The sequence below is a fragment of the Pantherophis guttatus genome, chromosome 1 (genome assembly GCF_059756535.1).
Source record: "Pantherophis guttatus breed Tessera chromosome 1, ASM5975653v1, whole genome shotgun sequence".
In the NCBI taxonomy this organism is placed as follows: domain Eukaryota; kingdom Metazoa; phylum Chordata; class Lepidosauria; order Squamata; family Colubridae; genus Pantherophis; species Pantherophis guttatus.
Window position 1 is genome coordinate 46120723 of NC_142063.1, and position 23340 is coordinate 46144062.

General features: G+C 37.0%; 1 protein-coding gene across 8 annotated transcripts; it reads left to right on the forward strand.

Annotated features, from left to right (window-relative positions):
• The first annotated feature begins 334 nt into the window (after positions 1-334).
• ATXN3 (ataxin 3) lies at positions 335-20136 on the forward strand. 8 transcript variants are annotated; one of them, XR_015728644.1, is made up of 14 exons: positions 335-485; positions 2996-3160; positions 4528-4572; positions 8162-8247; positions 8725-8791; positions 10637-10724; positions 10954-11086; positions 11884-12059; positions 14945-15068; positions 15160-15252; positions 15362-15445; positions 16584-16669; positions 17707-17867; positions 18559-19701. XR_015728644.1 is itself a non-coding variant. In XM_034418352.3 (11 exons), exons 1-11 carry the CDS (start codon positions 420-422, stop codon positions 17799-17801), a joined length of 1131 nt encoding a protein of 376 aa, XP_034274243.1. In that variant the 5' UTR covers positions 335-419; the 3' UTR covers positions 17802-20136. The 8 variants fall into 8 exon arrangements, 3 of the variants coding, with proteins under 3 accessions (XP_034274243.1, XP_087728988.1, XP_087728984.1); XR_015728639.1 differs by having other exon boundaries at positions 17707-19701; XR_015728645.1 differs by lacking the exon at positions 15160-15252.
• Positions 20137-23340: the final 3204 nt, after the last annotated feature.

Genomic DNA, 23340 nt, shown 5'->3' on the forward strand with positions numbered 1-23340 from the left:
AGAAATGGTATAGGATCTCCTGCTTGAGCAGGGGGTTGGACTAGATGGTCTCCAAAGTCCCTTCCAACTCAGTTATTCCGACCCAAATGCAGTAGGCAAATAAGAGCTGCGTTCTTTTCCTATTGCTGCCCTTCCTATCCTCGTTTCCTCTTGAAAATGCCCCGCTGTTGGTACGACGCGAGCCCGCCCGAGCGGGGTCTCCCACCCCCGGCGCTGTCCGCTGTCCCTCTCCGCGACCCCAGGCGACGCCGGAGCACGACAGCAAGAGGCGCGCATAGCGTTGCGACGGACTACTACGGGGCGTTTGTTGCGCTCATCGAGGCGGATCAAGGGGAGCCCGGCGGAACGCAGAGGTAGCCTCGGCGATTGGCTGCAGCAGGTCACGGAGCAGAGCGTGGTTTGATTGGCTGGGTCGGATCATGTGGTGTGGAGCCGATGGTGGCGGTGGGAGACACATAAACATGGAGGCCATCTTTCACGAGAGGGTGAGTGAGCCTCTTGCCTTCCCTTACGGAAGGTGGGGTGTGAGGTTAAAAAAAAGGGCGAAGCGAGAGGAAAGAAAAGCGGCTCGCGGGGAACTTGCCCGGCAAGCGAAACTTTCCCGTTTCGGTTCCTTGGGTCGTTCAAAGGCTACGAAAATCTCTTTTTAGTCTTTTATACTTTTGTATTCAAGCTGCCGAGGGGAAGAATAAGAATAAAGCCCAATTTCTTGTGATTCGGAGGTAGTTAGAAAGGCAAGGCGGGTGAAGGGTTTCCAATAGGTAGGAGAGGATGGTGGTGGTGGTGGTGACGGTTGTTACGATAAAGGTCTGAGCTTTTGAAACATTGTTTCCTTTCCCGTCGCCTGTCGAAGCGGTCACGTTTGTTGAAAACGGACGCCTGCTCTTTAAGGTGATACTTGTAAAGTATATTCCTGTAGCTGGGTGGTGCAAGGAAGCGTTTTCTCTCCCATGCTTACTAGTGAATCTTTTCGGAGCATCGTCGCCCCTTAACCATGCTGGCAGGAACATTGAGCAAAAGACAAGGAAGTGAGAGCTGAACATGGAGGACCAGAACACATGAATTGGTGTTACTAAACACGAACCTTTTATATGAGGTGCTGCTGCATGTGTGTGTGTGTGTGTGTGTGTATGTATATATGTATACATACATATATATATATATATATATATATATATATATATATATATATACACATACATACATACACACACACACACACACACACACACACACACACACTCCGTGTTTCCTTTCAGCTATTTGTGTTTATACACGCAGAATGATACACAGTACATTTGTTTCCTGCCTTACTGATGGAACTGGTTGTTTTGAAACTGTGTGCCCCATGCATCTCTGCCATTAATTAATATGATCCCTTTTTCCTTGACATCAACATTATGTATAACCTGAATAATTGCTGCTGGGGGAAGAGAATGGTTTGGGTTTCTTTTCAATCTTTGTTTTGTCTAGTATTGACATCTCTAGATGTAAATTTTTTTGGGAAGATAAAATGTTACATTTCAGATTGATTCTGAAGGCAGCCACTTGTCAGAAATGGTATAGGATTGTCATTTTCCTGTCAAACAGATTTTCTCTGAGGTTTTGGAAAGAGGGCAGAGATTTAATAGCATTAAGTAATGGTATTCAACTAATCTAGCTATTAAGGAAGAACATTTTTAAGCATAACATAAATTTGCTAATTGCTTGCCCCTCCCAAGAGCTGTATGTCCCTAAAAACATCGCAGAGGGTTGGGTGCCTCTGGCATGAAGGGAAAAAAATTAGCTACTCTGGAATGTATAGAAATGCTTTTCTTTAGGTATGTTTAGGTCGGAGAATCGAGAAAGAGCTGTATTAAGAAGCTTAGTCCCATTTCTTCAATGGGCTACCAAATGCCTTCAAGCAGGATATGAGTGTAATAGCACTTTGGCATCTATGTTGTTTACCAATTGATACTGAGAGTTATTTAATGCTGGAGAAGTTTGGTCTAAGTCATATTGATTTAAACTAATCAGAAAGAAAGACTATAATAATTTAAATCATAGTCAATAATATTCTGTTGTTGATCATGATTTCTACTAAAGTCCTTCTGCTTTGTACAACCTTAATACCTATACTTCAGTCCTCGTGGAGAAATGCGACTTTTATGTTTAGAAACAGATACATGTTATATATTATAAATTCATGCTTCTGATTTTCTTATGATTAATTTTACATTAGAATTGTTATTTAGTGCTAAACCAGATATATATCACAGTTGACTGATGTGCATGTTTTCTCTTGATAATAAGTAATAAAAATAGGTTATAGTCAGTATTATGTATGGCTTAATGTGCTGGAACAATAAAAAAGCTATGTTGGAAAACTAAAGATGTAATTTAGGAAACTTAAATGATAAAGATTATGAATGTGTTTCTGCAATTGCATGCAGAACTAGTTGGACTTGTTTGGGTACATACTTATATATAAATACTGTGTGTACAAGTACATATGCATGCATAGGCATAATTGTAGCTGAATGGTTTAATGGAAACAATGAGCCTACAGATGAGAATGTGATCAGGAAAATATTAGAATGTGCAGAAATGAATAGACTAATGCTAGCAATCAAGGAAAAAGAACAAACTGAATATTACATGACATGGGACTTATTTTAATCAATGGTTAGATAATAAAATCAGAAGTTAGAAACAGGGAAACAAAAGAAAAAGATTAGTGAAATGAAGATATGTTAAGAGAAAGAAACAAACATGATTATTATGTTTAATATTATTTTAATATTATAGAATTAATTTTAAAGTAATGAATATTGCTATAAATTTTGATTATTACTTTACAAAGATATCTGTCCCTGGACGACACACTGTTTAATTGAAGATGGAATTATTATGTTGAAAAAAAAAATTTAAAAAAAAGGATTATATTTGCTCTGGTTTTTGAACAATAAACATGAAAAGATCATACAATATTGTCCTTTTTTTTTTCATAATTTAGCAAGAAGGTTCTCTGTGTGCCCAGCATTGTTTGAATAATTTACTGCAAGGGGAATATTTCAGTCCTGTGGAACTGTCTTCTATTGCACAGCAGTTAGATGAAGAAGAGAGAATAAGAATGGCAGAGGGTGGAGTTTCTAGCGAAGAATATAGAACATTTTTACAGGTAACAGCTCTTCAGGTGGTTTTACATTTATTTGCCAGTTTTTGTTCTGCATATTTTCTTACTGAAAGAGCTTATATTGAAGCTGAATTTCAGAATGATGAAATGTAAAGTTATCTATTCTCCTTCCTAGAATAGCATTTCCAGATATACAGGCAGGGCCGGATTTTCCTATAGGCTAACTAGGCTTCAGCCTAGGGCCTCAAGATCAAGAGGGGCCTATATTCAAATTGTTAGCAAAATTAAAATTACACTTTCACTATAGGTGAAAGGGCCTCATAAGTGGAATAGCCTAGGGCCTCTTTTCATCTAAATCCGGCCCTGTATACAGGTAGTAACTTATGACCACAATGAAGTTCAAAATTTCTGTTGCTAAGTGAAACATTTATTAAGTAAGTTTTGTCCCATTTTCGACCTTTCTTGCCACTGTTATTAAGTGAATCATTACAGTTGTTAAGTTAGCAACACAATTGTTGACTGAATCTGGCTTCTCCATTGACTTTGCTTGTCAGAAGGTCATAAAAGTGGATCAAGTGACTCCAGGATACTGCAGCCATCATATATATATATATATATATATATATATATATGTCAGTTGCTAAGCATCTGAATTTTGGTCACATGACTATTGAGATGTAAGTCAGTTTTTTCAGTGCCGTTGTAACTTTGGTCACTAAATGAACTGTTGTAAGATGAGAACTACCTGTACCTTGTTTTCCCGAAAATAAGACATCCCCTGATAATAAGCCCAATCGGGCTTTTGAGCGCATACGCTAAAATAAGCCTCTCCCCGAAAATAAGCCCTTCCCGAAAATATTTCAATGCAGAGCTGGAAATCAGGTAAGACGGCAAGAGGAGCCCCATCTTGCTCCACGCGCCCCAAAATAATAAGACCTCCCCAAAAATAAGGCCAAGCACTTATTTTGGAGTTCAAAAAAATATAAGACAGGGTCTTATTTTTGGGGAAACACGGTATTAGAATTACAGTCAATTTCTTAGTGAAACTTCTGTTTACCATTTTTAAAGATTTTTTTAGAAACTGGAGAACTTCAGATACAGAATTTATTTTGTCCCATGCTGCTTTTAAATACAAAGAGCAAAATGAAAAAGGCTACCATACTAATCACTAGATTCTTGTATTTGCTTGGTGTTGCATAATTTATCTGCTGTTTCTCATTGACATAACCTGTAAATCCAAGAATGTTACCTTTGTTCTCATGCCTTCAGAATGGTTCATTAAAAGTATTTTTAGAGTGAATAAAGTTTAAGATTTACTAAGATTAACTGAATTTATTCTCTATCTATGATTTTCCAAAAGTTTCTGTAGCACATAAATTAATCTTCTTTCCTTTGCATTCTTTGTTGAACAGCAACCTTCAGGAAACATGGATGATAGTGGTTTCTTCTCAATTCAAGTAAGCAGTTGCTCTATAATTTGTGAAAACTTTGTTAGAATACAACATTTGAAAATGCTTATTGAAATACCCTGGGCTCCTATTTTAAAGCTGTTTAGGAAACAGCTGTGCTCAGTGAATACATTTCTTAAAGTAAATGCATCCCAAAATGTACAAGGAGCAAATCCATGGTTACAGAGAGTTCTTTATGTTTCAAATCTACATTGTGATTGCAATTCTGTAAATAGCTTCCATGCTTTTACATCCCACTGATTTTCAGTAGAATATTAGCATTCTAATAATTTATATAATTTTTCTACATAAGTTAGGATGGGACAGATTTTCCCAGGGCAAACTGATAAGGTAATACATTATTTGGATTTTTCCCCCTGCCCCAGTTAAGCTGTCCTTTGGGATTTTAGAAAAAGTTTTTTTCTGGACAAACATATGAGCTTATTTATCTATAATGATGTAATTAATAAAAATCTTCCTCTGTATTATACATCAAGGATGGTGGAAATGTACTTTTTATAAGGTATATGTGTATAGTATTTATATTTTCCAAATAAATCATTACAAAGTGAAAAGTTTGCATACATAAACATGTGGGAATAACTTCAGGAGATGGAGAGAAAAGATGCAGCTAGGGAATGATCAAATAAGAGAGGGCATAGCTTGCAGCTGCATAATAGGCAGAGAGAGAGACACTCAGAAAGGAACCTCACCAACTTCTCAAGCTGTAAAATAGACAGCGGTAGATTGATATTGAAGTTTTTATCCTGCCTTTATGACATTTATAGAAAAACTCAAAGCAACAAACATACTTAATACTCCTCCCTTCTCCTAGTTTCCTCATAACAAGAACCTTATAAAGTGAGTTGAGCTGAGAGAGAATGATTGGCCCAAAGTCACTCAGATGGCTTTCAAGCCTACAGTGGGATCAGAACTTAGTCTTCTGGTTTCTAACCTGGTGCCTTAATCACTGCAGCAAACTTGCTTCCTAGATAAAACCGGTTCTCTCTGTGTGCAAATATGTGCTCATACACACATGCACAGTTTCTACTCAAAATTGATGTCAGCATTTCCAGGTAAACAGGACAGGAAACATGACCAGATGAGCTAATTCTACTTGATTGTAAGATTACATTAACAGAATCATGTAAGTCTAATAGTACAAACCTTCTACTTTCTCTTTGGCAGCATCTCTTTCCCCTCCCATAACTAAGCTTATCCTCACATACTGGTACAACATCCCTGTATAATTAATTACAGGTTGTCCTTAACATACAGTCACAATTGGGACAATTGCCAAGCAAAGCATTTGTTAAGTGAGTCATGTCCAATTTTACCTTGTTAAAGAAATCACTTCAGAAATCACTTCAAGTCTGGCTTCCCCCATTGAGTTTGTCAGAAATTGACTGGGAAGGTTACATATGATGATCACATAACCCCAGGGTACTGCAGCCATCCTAAATATATGCCAGTTGCCAAGTGCCCAAATTTTAATCATGTGACATGGATACTACATCAGTTGTACCCTGTTTCCCACAAAATAAGACATACCCTGATAATAAGCCCAATCGGGCTTTTGAGCACATGGCAATAAGGCCAAGCGCTTATTTCATGGTTCAAAAAATATAAGACAGGGTCTTATTTTTGGGGAAACACAGTAAGTGTGAGCACTAGTTATAAGACATTTTTTTCACTGCCATTATAACTTTGAATGATCACTAAACAAATAGTTATATTTTGAGGAATATCTGTATTTATCTTGTCCTTATAGTAGGCTGCTTTGGGATAGATTGTTGTATGTAATAACTAGGCTAAATAAATAATAAGTAAACTAGGAACAAAGACTTCAGAGCCATGTACGTTACATAGTATATATGCTCTGCAAAGTACAGTAGTTTGTAACAACAAAGTAAACTTTATCCAAAGCTGACTATATTTGTTTCAAGTTTGAAATCACTGAAGGTGGCAGACTTGATCTGCAATTTATCATTATACTTTTCTATAGATTGTGTTTATTTTCTCCTCTTCTACAAAATGTGAAGCAGGGTGAATTTCTCTCTTTAATTTCCCAATAGTTGGCAAACAAATTTTATATTAATAATGTATTTCAAACAAGAAATTTAAGAACAAATGGACTACTTTGTCCAAAATATGCAGAATATACTGAGTTTTAGTAGGACTCAGTGATGTCCAGAAATATACCTCTCATGAAAATAGTCACTCAACATGTCTATGGAGATTCTCAGTCATCTGGGTCATGGTTGTCCTAAAGGTGCTTTTTCAAAAGGCAGCTGGACTTCTTTTGTTTTTCCTTGAAAACGTTTCACTTCTTATCCAAGAAACTTCTTTAGTTCTGAGTGAATGGTGGAGAATGGAAGGATTTATATTCGTTGCAATCATCTGCTTGCTAGCACTTTCTCTAGGAGTTCTTGAGGTTACTTGGAAGTTTATCTGTGTCCTCAGGATGATCTTAATAATGCAAATGGATGTGGAACCTTCTTGGAATTGCTGATAGGACTATGTTGTAAACAGGAGATCAGTGGTATCATACGAGAATATTTATAGGAATATAAATCCTTCCATTCTCCACCATTCAGTCAGAACTTGAAGAAGCTTCTTGGATGAGAAGTGAAATGTCTTCAAGAAAGAACAAAGAAAGTCCAGTTGCCTTTTGAAAAAAACATCCTTAGAATAGTTACTCAATATTTAATTATTTTACTGACATTTTAAAATGGTTGTTAATATCTTGTCCTTGAAAAAATGAATGTATTTTATAATATTAAGTAAAACTATAGTTTATAGATCTCATTACAGCAGACTCATTCACAAAGAACTTTCTACAGTGATTTACAGCATTTGCATCGTAATTTGGGTAAAGATATAAATCATGCATTCACACAAATGTCACCTATCGGTATAATAATGTATTATGTGTTTAAAGATATTCCTGAATTAGGGACACTTCCTCCCTAAAATAGTCAGCTAAAATGGGATTTCACTATATAAAGAATTAGACCAATAGGTTTTAAATATCTTACCAGCTACACATAATGACCTGACAGTCAGAATAAAATTGATGCTTCCAGAGCAAATTGATTGTATATAGCTGCTGATAATAACAACTCAGGTGTATAATGTGACTTTTGGGGGAAAAAATCAAATTGTTTCTTTTTTCTTCCTATCATTTTCCCTGCAAATGCATTTGGTTTTCTGAAAGACCAAATTAGTTTTCAAATTGTATATTTGTTATCCTCCCTTAAATGTATTTTATATGTGGCCTGCTCAGTGTAGATTCATGAAGGTTAATTCTTAATTAACTTAGTCCAGTGATTTTCTTTTAATGAAATATGGTTGTTCCCCCACTCTCAAATTTAGTGGAAACAATAGGATGGGTCCAGATTTAATCAGAGCAAACCAATTAAAATCAATGTGATTTTAGTCCTGACTACTGGAGTTCCATTGATTTCAGTGGTCTGTTCTGAGTATGACTGTGTCTGAATTTAGTTAATATATTTGTCTTTATAGTTCTAAAATGGTTGCATTGCTTACATTTTATAACTGACTGATTTATCTCATGAAAAGTGCTGTTTTTTGACAGGTTATAAGCAATGCCTTGAAAGTTTGGGGTTTAGAACTAATCCTCTTCAACAGCCCAGAGTATCAGAGGCTCGGGATCGAACCTATGTAAGACTTTATTTTTTAGCTCCCTGCTTCCATTTAAAAAATAGTAACAGTTATGCAAGGAAAAAAAAACCCTTATCCTTTCCTTCAGAACTCCTTTTGAAAATTACTATTTCAAGTTCTGGTTTTATCCGCTCAGCATTTTCTGTTTCATATTATTGAGGCCTTACATGTTCATTTGTCCCCTGAGCCTTCATGACATCTCAATATCCGTAGCATTATAGAATGCTGCTTTTGAATGGTATCTGCTTAATGACATCACCAGTATGTCTGTATTTATCAAGCATATGTAATGATTAATATATCTCCAAAACAATATTACTAAATATTCTGAACTATCTGTGGATGAAAAGTTCACATAATCCGAATGATAGCTTTAATACTACAGTATGGTGTTTCTAAATGCAAAAATGGTAACACTGATTAATATTTCTGTGCTCAAATATTTAATTCTCTGAATACTTTGTGATTTATTTTCAGAAATGAAAGATCTTTTATTTGTAACTATAAAGAGCACTGGTTTACAGTTCGAAAATTAGGGAAACAGGTAAAGTTCTTTATTTTCCTTCTTTAAAATCGATGTCAAGTTTGTCATTGGAATCTGCTATAAATCCTGTCAAAATTTAGTGCCTGTCTAATGACAAACACTGCGTTCATACATAGGTAGGTAGGTAGGTAGGTAGGTAGATGATAGATAGATAGATAGATAGATAGATAGATAGATAGATAGATACTGTAAGTAGGTAGGTAGGTAGGTAGGTAGGTAGGTAGGTAGGTAGGTAGGTAGATAGATTCAATTGATGAAATATTTTGGCTCTATTCAAAATGTTATTTCCCAGAGCTGCTTTGTTCCTACTATTCAGTATTGTAGGTGAATGTTCATGTTCATTCATGTCTAATGTAGGTGTATTAGACAACCTACAACCTTTTGGATCATCCTTTATGAATATTTACTTACCTAAATATAAGACAACCATGGGTCGCCAGAACAGCAGTGGGAACGAGAGTGATTTCCAACTTCCTGCCAGTTTCCTCACTGACTTTTTGGGAAGCTGGCAGAGAGCATTGGAAATCACAATCACGTGACTGCAGCTGACTGTGGTGTTGCTGCAATAGCCGCATCTTAAGATATTTGAAATTTCAAATCCATGGGAGTAATGGGTCCTGGATTTTGTACACATTTTTTTAATTTAAAAACATATTTCAGATATCTTGATTCAAAAATTGTTGCCCTATGATGCATCGTTTTGCTAATTGAAGGTTAAAAGAGACAAAAAGGAAAGTTTTAGCAATATGTAGATTAGATAGGAGTAGCCAGATTTTTTCCCTTGATGTTTCTGATTCATCAGTTTTTCTAATTTAAAACCAGGCATTTGCATTGCAATAAATGTTTCTAAAGCAGCAATTGCAATGTATTAAGTTTCCTGCTATGTATTCAAGGCATTCCTTTGATTACAGCCTTGTTTTTTCCCCCATAACTAAATGTTAATGCATCCATTAACTTGTATATACTATCTGAGAATGACTAGAAGAGACTAAGAGTTTTGTATCTGACAAGCTGTTTGCAGGCCATCAGATTTATACAAATAATATCATATCCATGTTTCCCCAAAAATAAGACCAGGTCTTATTTTCTTTTCGGCCACAAAATAAACACTAGGGCTTATTTTTGGAGGGCATCTTATTTTTTTTCCCCACGTATGAGAGGCCCACTACTTCTTCTTGCTTGTGGCGCGGCAGAAGGCTGCACAGTGTGCCAGTGCCACCATTGTGAGACCTGGGGGCATGGAGCTGCCCCATATGCTCTGCACCGGCTTACCTCAGGGCCGCACAGCCAGGCCACCCATGCCGAGATACCTGCCTTGCCTCACGATGGCAGCTCCAGCAGCCCCATCCAGCAGGACCCTGCATGGCCGCTGGCCCACTTTTTCTGCTTGCTCGTGACCACAAAGGAGCAGGAGGCAAAGCGACATGCTGGTGCCGCGGCCATGAGGCAAGGTATGGGTGGCCTGGCTGCGGGGGCCCTGAAGTAAGCTGGTGCGAGATGTGTGGGGCAACTCCACCCCTCACCTCACCTCATGGCCGCGGCACTGCAAGCAACCAGCTGTAATGGGCGGCTGGCCAGCTGTGCAGGCTCTTAAGTAGGGCTTATTTTGAGGTAGGGCCTAAATTAGGTGCACACGGAAAAACATGCTGGGGCATATTTTCGGTATAGGTCTTATTTTCAGGGAAACAGGGTAGTAATACAAAATAGTTCTTTTATTTATCTTTGATTGCATATACCATATATTTACTTAATTGTTTTAATCCCGGTAATAGGTATATGTTTTGCTATGTATTAAAATATATTATTAATAATCACACTGCGTGTTAATTTTCTTTCTTTGAACAGTGGTTCAACTTGAACTCTCTTTTGACCGGTCCAGAACTAATATCTGATACCTACCTTGCACTTTTTCTGGCTCAGCTACAACAGGAAGGTAATGCTAATTTTCAGATGCTAAATGCTGTAATATTGCTGTAATATTCATCTAAGGAAACACTTTTCCTGTGTTGTTTGACTGAGTAATGCAGAATGCACAACCAAATTGCCTACTATTGATAAAGAACATTCTTCTATCCATTACTGCCTTGGCCACTAACCCCTGTATTTTATATTAATTTTTAGATTATCTTCCTAATCTGTTCATATCCTTTTATCTTTCACAGGTTATTCAATATTTGTTGTAAAAGGTGACTTACCTGATTGTGAAGCTGATCAATTACTGCAAATGATTCGGGTGCAGCAAATGCAAAGGCCAAAATTAATTGGGGAAGACACGCTGCAATCAAGAGATCAGAGGTAAGGTAAATAAACGCTTGTATTTTAATGGATTCAGTGTAAGTATTTTTGAGGCCTGATTATGAACAAAGAAAATAGGAGCTAAAAAGTAGAAGGTACTATTGTGTTTACACATGGAATAAACCAAAATATGTTTTTGCCTATAATAAAGATATTATCTATGTCTAATAGGAGATATACCAAATACAAAATAAGTTTTGCATCATTTCTGTATATTTTCTTAAGAATTGGGAATTTTTTAAAAGTAAGTCTTTTAAAAAAGGCTTGGACTACCTTTATAGCTATCTGTGCAAATGCAGCTATTAGCAGAATCTTAAATAAAGATAGTGTCAATGGTGCTGTATATAAATTCACTGACTTCATTAATAGACTCTGCATGGGTACAAGATCCAGAGACTTCTGGCTTCTATTCTTTGTGATTGTGGTGACATGGAGACAACAACACATACAGTATGTAAAGCTGCCCTTTGTGTCCCGATCAATGTACACTTGAGGACCTCATGGCAGTAGCATAACAACGCAATTAATGTTGCTAGTTTTTGGATAAGATCTATTTAATTTGGAGATATATTAATCTTGTATTTAATATTTTAAATTTTATGTCATATGGTATGCCTTATTTTAATTGTGATGCTTCTGACACGAACAAACAAACAAACATGAACAAACTGATAGCCATCTTTTTTCTGCCCACTGTATCTTTTAAAAACTAAATCCTTCTCTCTACCACTCATCTAGACATAGTGCAGCATTTGGCTTTAGAGTAAGAATGGTTTTTTTCTGTTTAATTTTTCCAGGGTGCAAAAAACAGACGTAGAACAAGTACTAGATGTTAACCAGTCCTTTGATAATAGCAATATGTTAGATGAAGATGAAGAAAATTTCCAAAAAGCACTTGCACTCAGCAGACAGGAAATTGATATGGAGGATGAAGAAGCAGATCTCCGGAGGGCTATTCAACTTAGTATGCAAGGTGAAAGATTATATTTTGATTTTAAAAATGAATTGATATTTTGTATGCTTAATCTTATTCAAACATAATACAACAAACCAATAAAACTACACTGAAGCTTTTTGTGTGTGTGCCTTTGAGTCAGTGTTGACTCCTGGTGAATGCAAGGACTAGTACCAGCAGTTTTGTCTGCCAGACATTAGACATGTTTGCCATGACTTACTTTCTATTGCTGAGAGACAGCAATTGGCCCAAAATGAGCCAAGGTCACCCTTACACCAAGTTTTCTGCCCACAGAAGCATTATATACTTTTAAAATGTCTTTATAGATAAGATTTGCACACTTTAAAAATGAGTTAGAATTTATTTAGACTTAGCACAATAAGTCAAAAGCATTTATTCCAAATCATTTTCAAACATTACACAACTCCAATAAATAACAGCGTTGCATCTAGTGAGGTGCTTTGGAGTCATTTAAGTTTTTCAAAGAAATTTATTCTTTAGAGCAGAGTGGGATTTTTTCTGAAGTGACCAAATGCAAGGATTTATTCTCAAATTTGAATGATTTAATACTAAGTTGGTGAAGAAAGCAAATAGAATATTTGGCAAGAAATTATTTCTTTTTTACTTTCAAACATATGGAAAAGTATGAAGAAAGTTGAATGATAAGGAACAATTCAGATCTCTGCAATTAGAGTGCTTTGGTGGCAGAAGGGTTGGTTAAGTGTCAAAATTAGCTTCTTGCTTTTTCCATCCCATCAGAGCAAAAACAAAAAATCTTACTTTTTTTTCTTAATTCAGTAACCAAATTTTGAAGTCTAAGGTAGGAATAATAATTTCAAAATATTGTGTCTCCCATTAATATTATTACAAGGTGACAGTATTTCAAGACTGTTTTAGGCAGTTATTAAAAGATTTAACTATCTCTGCCTTTCTATCTGCTTCATGACAGGCTGAAATTCCTGACCCTAGCAAAAGTCTTCCTAAGGGCATATTAATTCAGGAGCTAAGCCATAGTTGCACCTGTCTTTCAGAACTACAGTACCACTTCAATTCATTCATCCATCCATCCATCCATCCATCCATCGCTCCAAAACATCAGACACTTTTCTTTACTGCATAAAGGCAGTTTAAAATAGTATAGTCCAAGAGAATTGAGTGACTAAAGTGTTGATATACAAATGGGGAGAGCTAGTTTCTAATCCAGTTTCTATTATGGAAGCACACTGGATAAATTTGGACCAGACACACACACTCAGCTCAGCCAACTTCTCAGAATTGTTACTGGTCAGATAGCAAGCCTTGTACTATGCTTAGATATAATTGCATATCAAATAAAAATACTAAATGCCAAGATAGAGATGCAACTATTTCACTTTAGTTTTAATTGCCTAGAATTCCCAAAATTGCTGGCCTAGCTTTAGACTTGCCTTCTTATAAATTCCAATTATAGGGCATTTACTGTGAAATATAATCATTATATAAGTAGTCGTCTTTTAGCAACTGCTTTGTTTGCTAAGCTGTCTTGTTTAGCAAACTGTTCAAAGTTACAGTGGTGATGATCGTTAGCTACATTTATGATCTTCACAAGCCTGCAAAACAAACAAAACTAAAGCAATTTCACAACCACAGTCACAATTTAACTTGGCAACTACTGCTTAACAATTAAGTTGCTGGTCTTTATTGTGGTCACTAAAGGAGGGCTACTGTAATGTTTTTTGCAATCCTAACAATCTTGATGCACTACAGTACTCTAGATTCATGTTGTCTAACCTCAACAAAGGTGTTTCTCAGTCTCACTTTCCAAGTCAGGCCTCTACCCGTTTCACTGCTGTACCTTACCTGAATAGTTTTTGTTCTGCCAGATTATTTTTCTGCTCCAGTATACAGAATCCAACCTGGAGAAAAATACACAATATATTGGCATTGTGTGGCATTGTCCTGCCTGCCTGGATCCATTGCATATTGAACTGGTCTGGCTGAAATGGAACTAGCAGCTAGATACATTTAGAAGATAGAACAGACATGAACACATTGAGACTAGATTTGTAAGAATTGGCTTTATTGCTCACCCAAAGGAAATCGGACTTTTGAGTTAGAAAATGTGTTTGTGCAAATACAAATCTGCTATTATTGATTTTAATTTTGAGCAGCCCTTCCCTATTTCATATTAATCATAATCAGGTAAAATATATTGATAATCTCAAGATTTAACATATATATATTGGTATTTATTATCCATGCTGTTATAATGTCCAAATCCAACTTCTATTTACAATGTAATAGGACTTCCTTTAAGATGATACGAAACATTCAGTTAGTAGTCCAGCTACTAAGTGGGATTATACCAATACTGTTTTTAAAATTTATCTTTATAAATAAGTGAGTTGAACTGAAAGTGACAGCATTAAACTACACAGTTGGCTTTCATTACTAAGGCAGGACTAGACCTCTCAGTCTCCTGGTTTTGAAATGCAATATTAAAAAAACCTGATTATTAGTACATGCATTATTAGATCACAGGTGAAAGTGTTCCTTTTGAGCTGCCATTTATTCTATAGTCAGGATGAAAGCCAGGATTTTGTCCTGGTTTGTGGAATGTCCCCCCTGAGCATGTCTAACTGGCACCAGCCTTTTTATTGCCAGCTGTGAAGGAAACCAATCTGGGGATGTTTTTGGTTTGATTTGGTTTGTTCTAGGTTTTAAAGTATGATTGATGGCATTTGCTTTTGTTGCTTTTTTTTTTAAAAAAAGATTTTTATATTGTTTCTTGTTATTACTGTTTAATTCTTCTTTGATTACTGTACAAATGTGTATTGTAGATTGCTTTTGTTATTTTATGCGAAACATAGTAAATATCCTGGTTAACTTAACCTTCCCAATAAGTGGGTGTGTGTGACTTTTAGGAGAACATCGAAGTGGCTTCTCAGATTGTTGCACACAGAACATTCCACACTCATCTGCAACAGGTCAAACTGAATCTCTCCCATCAGAAGAATTGCGGCGTCGAAGACAGGCCTATTTTGAAAAGTAATGTAAACTGTGTAAAGCATAATTTGTGGGTGGCAAGCCCCAGAAGCCTTTGTTAAGTGATATTACTTTATTACTTGATGTTTTTCAGATATTTTGAATTACAGTTCCTATATTTTCTAATACCAACTATGCTGGTTAGAACATAGAATTATAGTCCAAAGTACTAGGCGAGTGCTGAGAGGTGTGTTTTTTCCTGAATTAACTCATACCAGTGTTTAACTGGTTCTTAAACTCCTGAACCACTCACTCAGTTTTGCAAATATCTTGATTCTTTTGGCTTGATATTATAGTACAAGACTGAGGCACCATGCTGGCTGCAGATAGCAGGATTCCGTACTTGGGCAAATCACGCTACCTACGTAACTAATTCATTGGTCAGTTATATAGATGATTGTTCCAGTTTGAAATGCAAATGAATGTATGATGTTTTATCATGATCACTTAAGTATTTTTTATTTAGGGCAGTATAAATTATAAACTAGTAGCAAATTGATAATTGATCTCTATTGCCATATTTATGTGTTCATTGATTACTGCAGTACTGGCAAACTTCATGTCGTCTTGCTCAAAAGTGGCAGCAGTGTTACTATTTTTAATTGAAAATGCTATACTGCCTGCCTCTTGATATCATTCTTTTTAGTGCTTCTTTCACAAGCATATTACTGTATCCAATTTCTCTTTTGGCTTGTTCTAGACTAAAATTAATTTGGATATGGTACCAAAATACATCTCCTGTTCTTATTATGTAATGATAAAATACATTCATTAGCAATTGGTACTCCTATAATCCTTATCTATTTTATGTACATGCATCTGTGATTATCATTTTTATTTTGAAGAAAGTTTTTATGTTGAATTAATTCAAAGAAAGGTAATAACTGAAAATGCACCAACAGGCAAACTTAATATCCTCTAATAATAATCACTATACTATAATTATTATCCAGAAGCACATTCTACCATAGTAATGTGCCAAACTCCATATCCTGATCAGAGAACTTTTAGGTGCTCCTGGCAACATTGTTCTTTCTTTTTTTTTCTCTGAGAATGCACTGGTTTAGCCTTTTCAAGGATGGTTTGTCATCTCCTGGCTTTGGAATTAGATGTAATTCCCAATAGTCTGATCTCAAAATATTTTTGTGTTGTATATTCTGTGTTAGGAGCAAAATGGAATCTAGGAAAAAAGACCAAAATGTGGAGTTTTGTCAACAATTGTTAGTAAGCTTATTGGCTAATTCTTTGGGATCAATATACTTTAAATATTACATCCATCTGATCAGTTTTTAGAATTGAATATTTTAAGCATACATACATACACATACGTGTGTGTTAATGTGTGTAGTGCAAAAATTGAAATACATCAATCCAGCTCCCTGTACTATGAACTTTTCAAATATTCATTATTTAATAGGAAAAATTAAATTGGATGAAGAAAGACAAGGAATAAAGTTAAATGCTTTTCTACATATAATAAAAATTAATGTGGCATATTTCTCTCTTTGATTGTTTTAGACAGCAGCAGCTGCAAAAGCAAGTTCAGATTCCACAATTCCATGGTGAAGTAGCTACAAATTCACACACACTAGTTAATGACACAGGTACTGCTTTTATTTGCCAGATTTCAACACATTTTTCCAGTTGTTCTTTCAAATGATGAACCAAGGATATATTTTACTTTGTTTAATACATTTTACCAAATATCTTATTAGCTTTCTGTATCATTGGTCAGCATATCCTTTGGGAAATGCTCTCTGAAATTTAGACAACTTGTTTCAGAAAGCACTGCTGCTCTGCCCTGTGGCAGTTCCGGGGGGCGGGGGGGATGTCTTCCATTTTGTTCTTTGTGTTTGAGTATCTACTTTACAGAGGTTATGTAGAGAATAGCAATGAAGAACCAGTGTGTGAATGATGCCAAGTTCTGTCCTTTTTCATCAAGTAGAAGCATGGTAGTACTTGTTCTGAATTGATGTTTGAATTTGGTAATAGATGAGGACTAATAAACTGGGAAAAGAATCTGTTCAGTCTACTCTAAATTGGATCACTCCTCTTGATTACATTTGTAACTTGGGAGTGCTCATAGAATCAGTTCTAAGTCTAATGGTCTCAATGGCATGGTAAAATTCACCCTTAATAGCCAACCTATTTGGATGCCATAGATACTTATCTGCCATATGTTGAAAATCTATGGCTGGAGTTCACAATGCATTATATATGAGACTAACTTTAGAGAACTCCACTTAGTGCAGAATGCACATTGGAACTAGCCATCTTGAATATCATCACTGCAATGTTGTGCTAAACCAAGAGTGGGGAACTAGATTTAGCTCCCAAGTAAATGAAGACCACAGAGGATTAATTTACATCAGTCAGTCAGATCATGTTCTGACTCTTAACTTCATTTTTTTTTAAAAAAAGAAAGACATAGGTAAAGTGGATCTGACTGCCTATACTGCACAATTAGGAAATGATTAATAGGTCTTTTGAGAATTCCTGGATAGGCCTGTCTGACAGCAAGAAGTTCCTCAGTCCTGTCTTGGACTAGTAAACTATGAGCATCAGAACTAGATCTTTTTCTCTCTTTTTAAATTGTTGATCTTCTAGAATTAATATATCTTATTTTCTTGTTTCTTCTCAGGAGGTAATATGAGTGAAAATGATATGCTTCAAGCCGCTATGAATATGTCCTTGGAAACTGTTACAAACAGCTTGAATACAGAGGAAAAGAAATGACAAATACTTATATTTATTCTAATCTGAACGATACATTTGTATTAATTCTGTGTGGGTGGCATAAAGGTAGGGTTCATTTCATTGATGTACCAAAGCAAGATACTGTTGTGAGATTTCAGACTGAGGATCAGAATTAAAAAAAACAATTTGGTTACTATACAATAAAATCTCATTAGTTTATGGTTATACTGTTGACCTTCTGGGTAATTTCTATTTAGTCAGAAGAACAGTGAAAAAAGGGTTATTAATATACAATAAAATCTCATCCAATATTTTTCTGATCCATAGATGTTCAGGTTGAGTTTACGGGATCTGCAGATTTTTGTATGGGGAGCAGCTCTTTCAGTTGTGATGGCTTGTTCTTGCAGGATGTATTCTTAACAGGAAGATCAAGCATCACCTGATTGCAGAGCAAGGCCTTGGAATTTTGCTAAATAAGATTATGTGAAATCTAAAAATTTGTAGTTTCACATATATGCTCAAAGGCATTCTAAGTATCATGTTTACAGTGCACTTCCAAGATTCCAGATTGACGGACTGAATATAAAAAAAAATCACCTTTCACTTTTGAGAAATATTTGAATTACATGCATTACTGTACATCATCTTAATTCCAGAATTTAATCAGTTAACAACATTTTGACTTAAGAATAGCAAGAGATTTGCTGACCATCAAACCTATTTTGGAAGAATGCTAGAGTATTACAATCATCATCATAAAATGGAACATCCTACTTTTATTCTCCTGCTCCTCCAGATCTGCCTTCACGCATTCCAATCTTCCAAAGCTGATTTGATGGGCACACAGGAGGAACCCGCTCCAATTGCAGACTCAAGACTTATTTCTTCCTTGTTTTGCTCTAAAAATGCCTTTAGTATTTTTTTACTAAATGTTGGGCCAATACTGGCTATGATGCACTGATCTAGTATATATATTCAGCCAACACCTAGAATCCAATTAACTGAAGTCAAAAGTGTTGGATATAGTTGATAAATGTTGTTATAATTCTTATTTTAGTTGGTATTAATATTTTATCTTCTGTTAGATATTTCTGTAAGTATTAATACTATCAAACTGGACATAAGTTACATTGTACTGAATCAGCTTATTGGTCCATTTAAGTTAGAATTATCTACTCTGGCAATGATTCTCCAGTCTCAAGCAAGAATCTGCTACCTGAATTGCTTTTAATGGAAGATAATTAGAATTAAACCCGGATTTCCTACATGTGTATCACGTGCTTTGCCATTGAGCTATATCCTTTCCAAGATTCCATGTTAATTTTGAAGTGAGGAAGTTAAAAAAGATTTTGATGCCATGATTTCCGTGCCACGTTATTAATATGCATTAGTAACATCTGAAATGAACCCTGCACAGTTACTTATGTGTTAAAAAATGGATATACATAAATGGATGTGTATGAGTATGTATTATATCAGATGTTAATGAATGTCTTCTTGTAACAGATTTGCAGCTTTTCATGAATGGTCTTCATTCATGCACCTTACTGTTTATTCAAGGGAAACTGGGAAGCAAATTCTGCAAGCTACTTTTATTCTGACAGTCAAATGTTACATAACAAATATTGCAGGATGACTGAATTTTGCATTTTGTATTAAGAATAGTTCTTTTTTAAAAAAAAATGCTTTAAGCACACATTCTGTTTACATATACATATTAAGGCTATAGTTTTGGATACAGATGATATACTCATTAAATCTATGGATACTTGCCAGATATACAAAACAATCTTGTGAAATTGATTAGGTTTTGCAAATTATTTTAAAATTATTATATTGCACCATGTTGATGTGTCATTCTTTGCTACTGAATAATTAATAAATGTACACAGATTATGGTACTATAAAAATAACACAATATTAAAATTGATTTTGATAATATCTGTTTACAAAAGTTATTTGAGAGTTAAATATGAAAGCCAAATGCCTCTTATTTTCATGTTTCATATGCTGTTGATTTCTGTGAAACTATTACAGAAGTACAAGCACTACGATTTGGTCCAAGGATAAATACTATAAGAGTGTATCTAGCTTTGCCAGTCAGTAAACTGAAGGTAGCTATTTTAGATTTGCCTAATTTATTTATTAACAAAAAATTACCATATTTACTGCACGTTCTTTTGGGGTGAAAAACAGCATTAGTTACATAAAGCTACATGCATTCATTTTAATTGTGTTTAAGTTACTACTTGAAAAGAAATATATGAAAAGATGTATAGAAGCCATGAAATGAAATCATACTAGTCTGTAAAAACCATAGTTTTATTTTTTCGTACTTTTCCAATAAATTGTGTCCTTGTGGACAAGTTGAATCTGGATGAATTTAGGTCCACTTCTTTCAAATGTATCTCTTCATCAAAGCAAAGTATCTCTTCAAAATATGTACAGTATATATACCATATCAATTATGAAGCAAAGATTTTAAATATATTTTTTCCATTTAATGTGTGCGCTTAAAAAAGGTGGAACCCTTCTTTAAGTGTCAACTTGTGGTAAAACATTTACATAAAGTTTACATAAAGTTAATGCAGTAAATTTTGGGAGTTTTTTAGTAATTTGAACATTTCTCTACTTGGGGATTACATTAATGGACAGCCTTGAAAATTGTCCATTTGTAATGGTGAACATTCCTAAAACTGAAGTTATAGAATCCACTTTTGGTGGAAAACCTAAAAGAAATCTGGATTTCCTTCATAGCCAAGGCCTTTTTTAATAATGTCCTCTAAGGGTTTTTTATTCCTTTGGCATTATAACCAGATCAATGCTCTAGAATTTACTTATTTATTAATTATTAATATTAAAATATATTTTAATTTCATAATTATAACATACTTAATTGCTAGAAAAGATTAGATGTTACAAGCAATTTAGCTACCTCATTAAATCACCACTTCCTTAAGATCCCCAAGCTTATCGACACAGCCAGGTTTTGGGGGACTTCTGCAAGGACATCAGAGATGGAGCCAATCTCACTCCCCGGGAGGGATGGGCATAATATTCCATAGGGCAAAAATGTTTGGTTCATTGTTCTCCATCAAACGTTGGTGTTTGGGGAAATACATGCTTCAGATATAGTCCCAATCCCTTAATAATCTGTAGCTGCCAAGAGTTGCCTTATAGGGGAGATGAGCAGCATAAAAATGTAATAATAAAATTGAAAATATGTTGTGATATGTAAGATACAAAAATTACCTTTGTATAAATAAGAACAAGCTATACATTGAGGGCAAAGCAAAGCCCAATTTACCTTCAGCTCTGTGATAACTAATGGCCCCTTTATGAACTTTTTGAAAATAATAGGGCATCACACAGAAAAAAATTCAAGCTCAATGTAAAACAAACAAGCAAGCAAACAAATAAAAAGGACTGTGACCACAGGGCCCAGGAATATGATGTACTATATTATTATGGCCTAAATTAGCTTATATAAATTAACCCTGTTGGCTTCAGAAAGGATTTTGAAACCTGGTTATCCCCCTGGGCATTGGCCCAGGAAGAGCACAGCTCCATGGGGAGGGAAGTATAAATATTTATTTATTTTATTTTATTTTTGAATTTGTATACCGCCCTTCTCCCTGAGGACTCAGGGCGGTGAACAGCCAAATAAAAACATCAAATACAAATATTAAAATACAGTTAAAAAAATATATATAAATTTGGCCCCATTAATTAAAACAATAAACCAAACAATTAAAAACACTTAAAAAGAATTAGGCCAGCCCGGCTTGTTGGAAAAGGAAGGTTTTAAGGGCACGGCGGAAGGCACTGAGGTCATGGATTCTCCTTATCTCAGGGGGCAACTGATTCCAGAGGGTGGGAGCCCCCACAGAGAAGGCCCTCCCCCTGGGGGTCACCAGCCTGCATTGTTTGGCTGATGGCACCCCGAGGAGGCCCTCTCTGTGGGAGCGCACGGGTCGATGGGAGGTCGTCGGTGGCAGCAGGCGGTCTCGGAGATAGCTAGGCCCTATGCCATGGAGCGCTTTAAAGGTGATAACCAACACCTTGAAGCGCACCCGGAAGACCACTGGGAGCCAGTGCAGCTCGCGCAGGAGCGGTGTTACATGGGAGCGCCATGCTGCTCCCGTCACTACCCGCGCTGCTGCGTTCTGGACCAGTTGGAGCCTCCGGGTGCTCTTCAAGGGGAGCCCCATGTAGAGAGCGTTACAGTAATCAAGGCGAGAGGTCACGAGGGCATGAGTGACTGTGCACAGGGAATCCCGATCAAGAAAGGGCCGCAACTGGCGGATCAGGCGAACCTGATAAAAGGTCCCCCTGGTTACAGTCGTCAGATGTTCCTCCAAGGACAGCTGTGTATCCAGGAGGACTCCCAGATTGCGAGCCCTCTCTGTGGGGGCCAAAGACTCGCCCCCAATAGTCAGTGATGGAGTCAACTGACTATATCGGGATGCCGGGAACCACAGCCACTCAGTCTTGGAAGGGTTGAGCCTGAGCCTGTTCCTCCCCATCCAGATCCGTACAGCCTCCAGGCACTGGGACATCACTTCAAGGGCATCATTGGGGTGGCCTGGGGTGGAGATGTACAGCTGAGTATCATCAGCGTACTGATGGTATCTCACCCCAAAGCCATGGATGATCTCGCCCAGCGGCTTCACATAAATGTTGAACAGGAGGGGCGAGAGGACCGACCCCTGAGGCACTCCACATATAAGAGGCCTCGAGGTCGACCTCTGCCCCCCTGTCAACACGAACTGCGACCGGTCGGAGAGAAAGGAGGAGAACCACCGTAACACGGTGCCCCCCATCCCCAACTCTTCCAACCGGTGCAGCATGATACCATGGTCGATGGTATCAAAAGCCGCTGAGAGGTCTAACAGGACCAGAACAGAGGAGCAACCCCTGTCCCGAGCCCTCCAGAGATCATCAACCAACGCGACCAATGCCGTTTCCGTGCTGTGCCCAGGCCTGAAACCAGACTGGAACGGATCCAGATAGGATGTTTCCTCCAGGAATTGCGGAAACTGTCGCGCGACCACACTCTCAACAACCTTCGCCAGAAAGCGAAGGTTGGAGACAGGACGATAGTTGGCCAATATTGCCGGATCCAGGGACGGCTTCTTGAGGAGAGGCCTCACCACCGCCTCTTTCAAGGCCGCGGGGAAGTAACCCTCACTCAATGAAGCGTTGATAACACCCTGGAGCCAGCCTCGTGTAACCTCCCGGGAGGCCAGTACCAACCAGGAGGGACACGGGTCCAGTAAACATGTGGCCGCACTAAGTCTCCCCAAAATCCTGTCCACATCATCGGGAGTCACAGCATCAAACTCCTCCCAGATAACATTCTCAAGACTATTCCTCGTCACCCTGCCCTGATCTACCCAGTCAGAGTCCAAGTCCCCCCGGATCTGAGCGATTTTGTCATACAGGTATTGTCCGAAATCCTCCGCCCTGCCTTCCAAGGGATCCTCCCGCGCTCCCAGATGGAGCAGGGAGTGGGTTACCCTGAACAGGGCTGCCGGACGATTCCCTGATGACGCAATAGAGGCGGAAAAGTAATTAC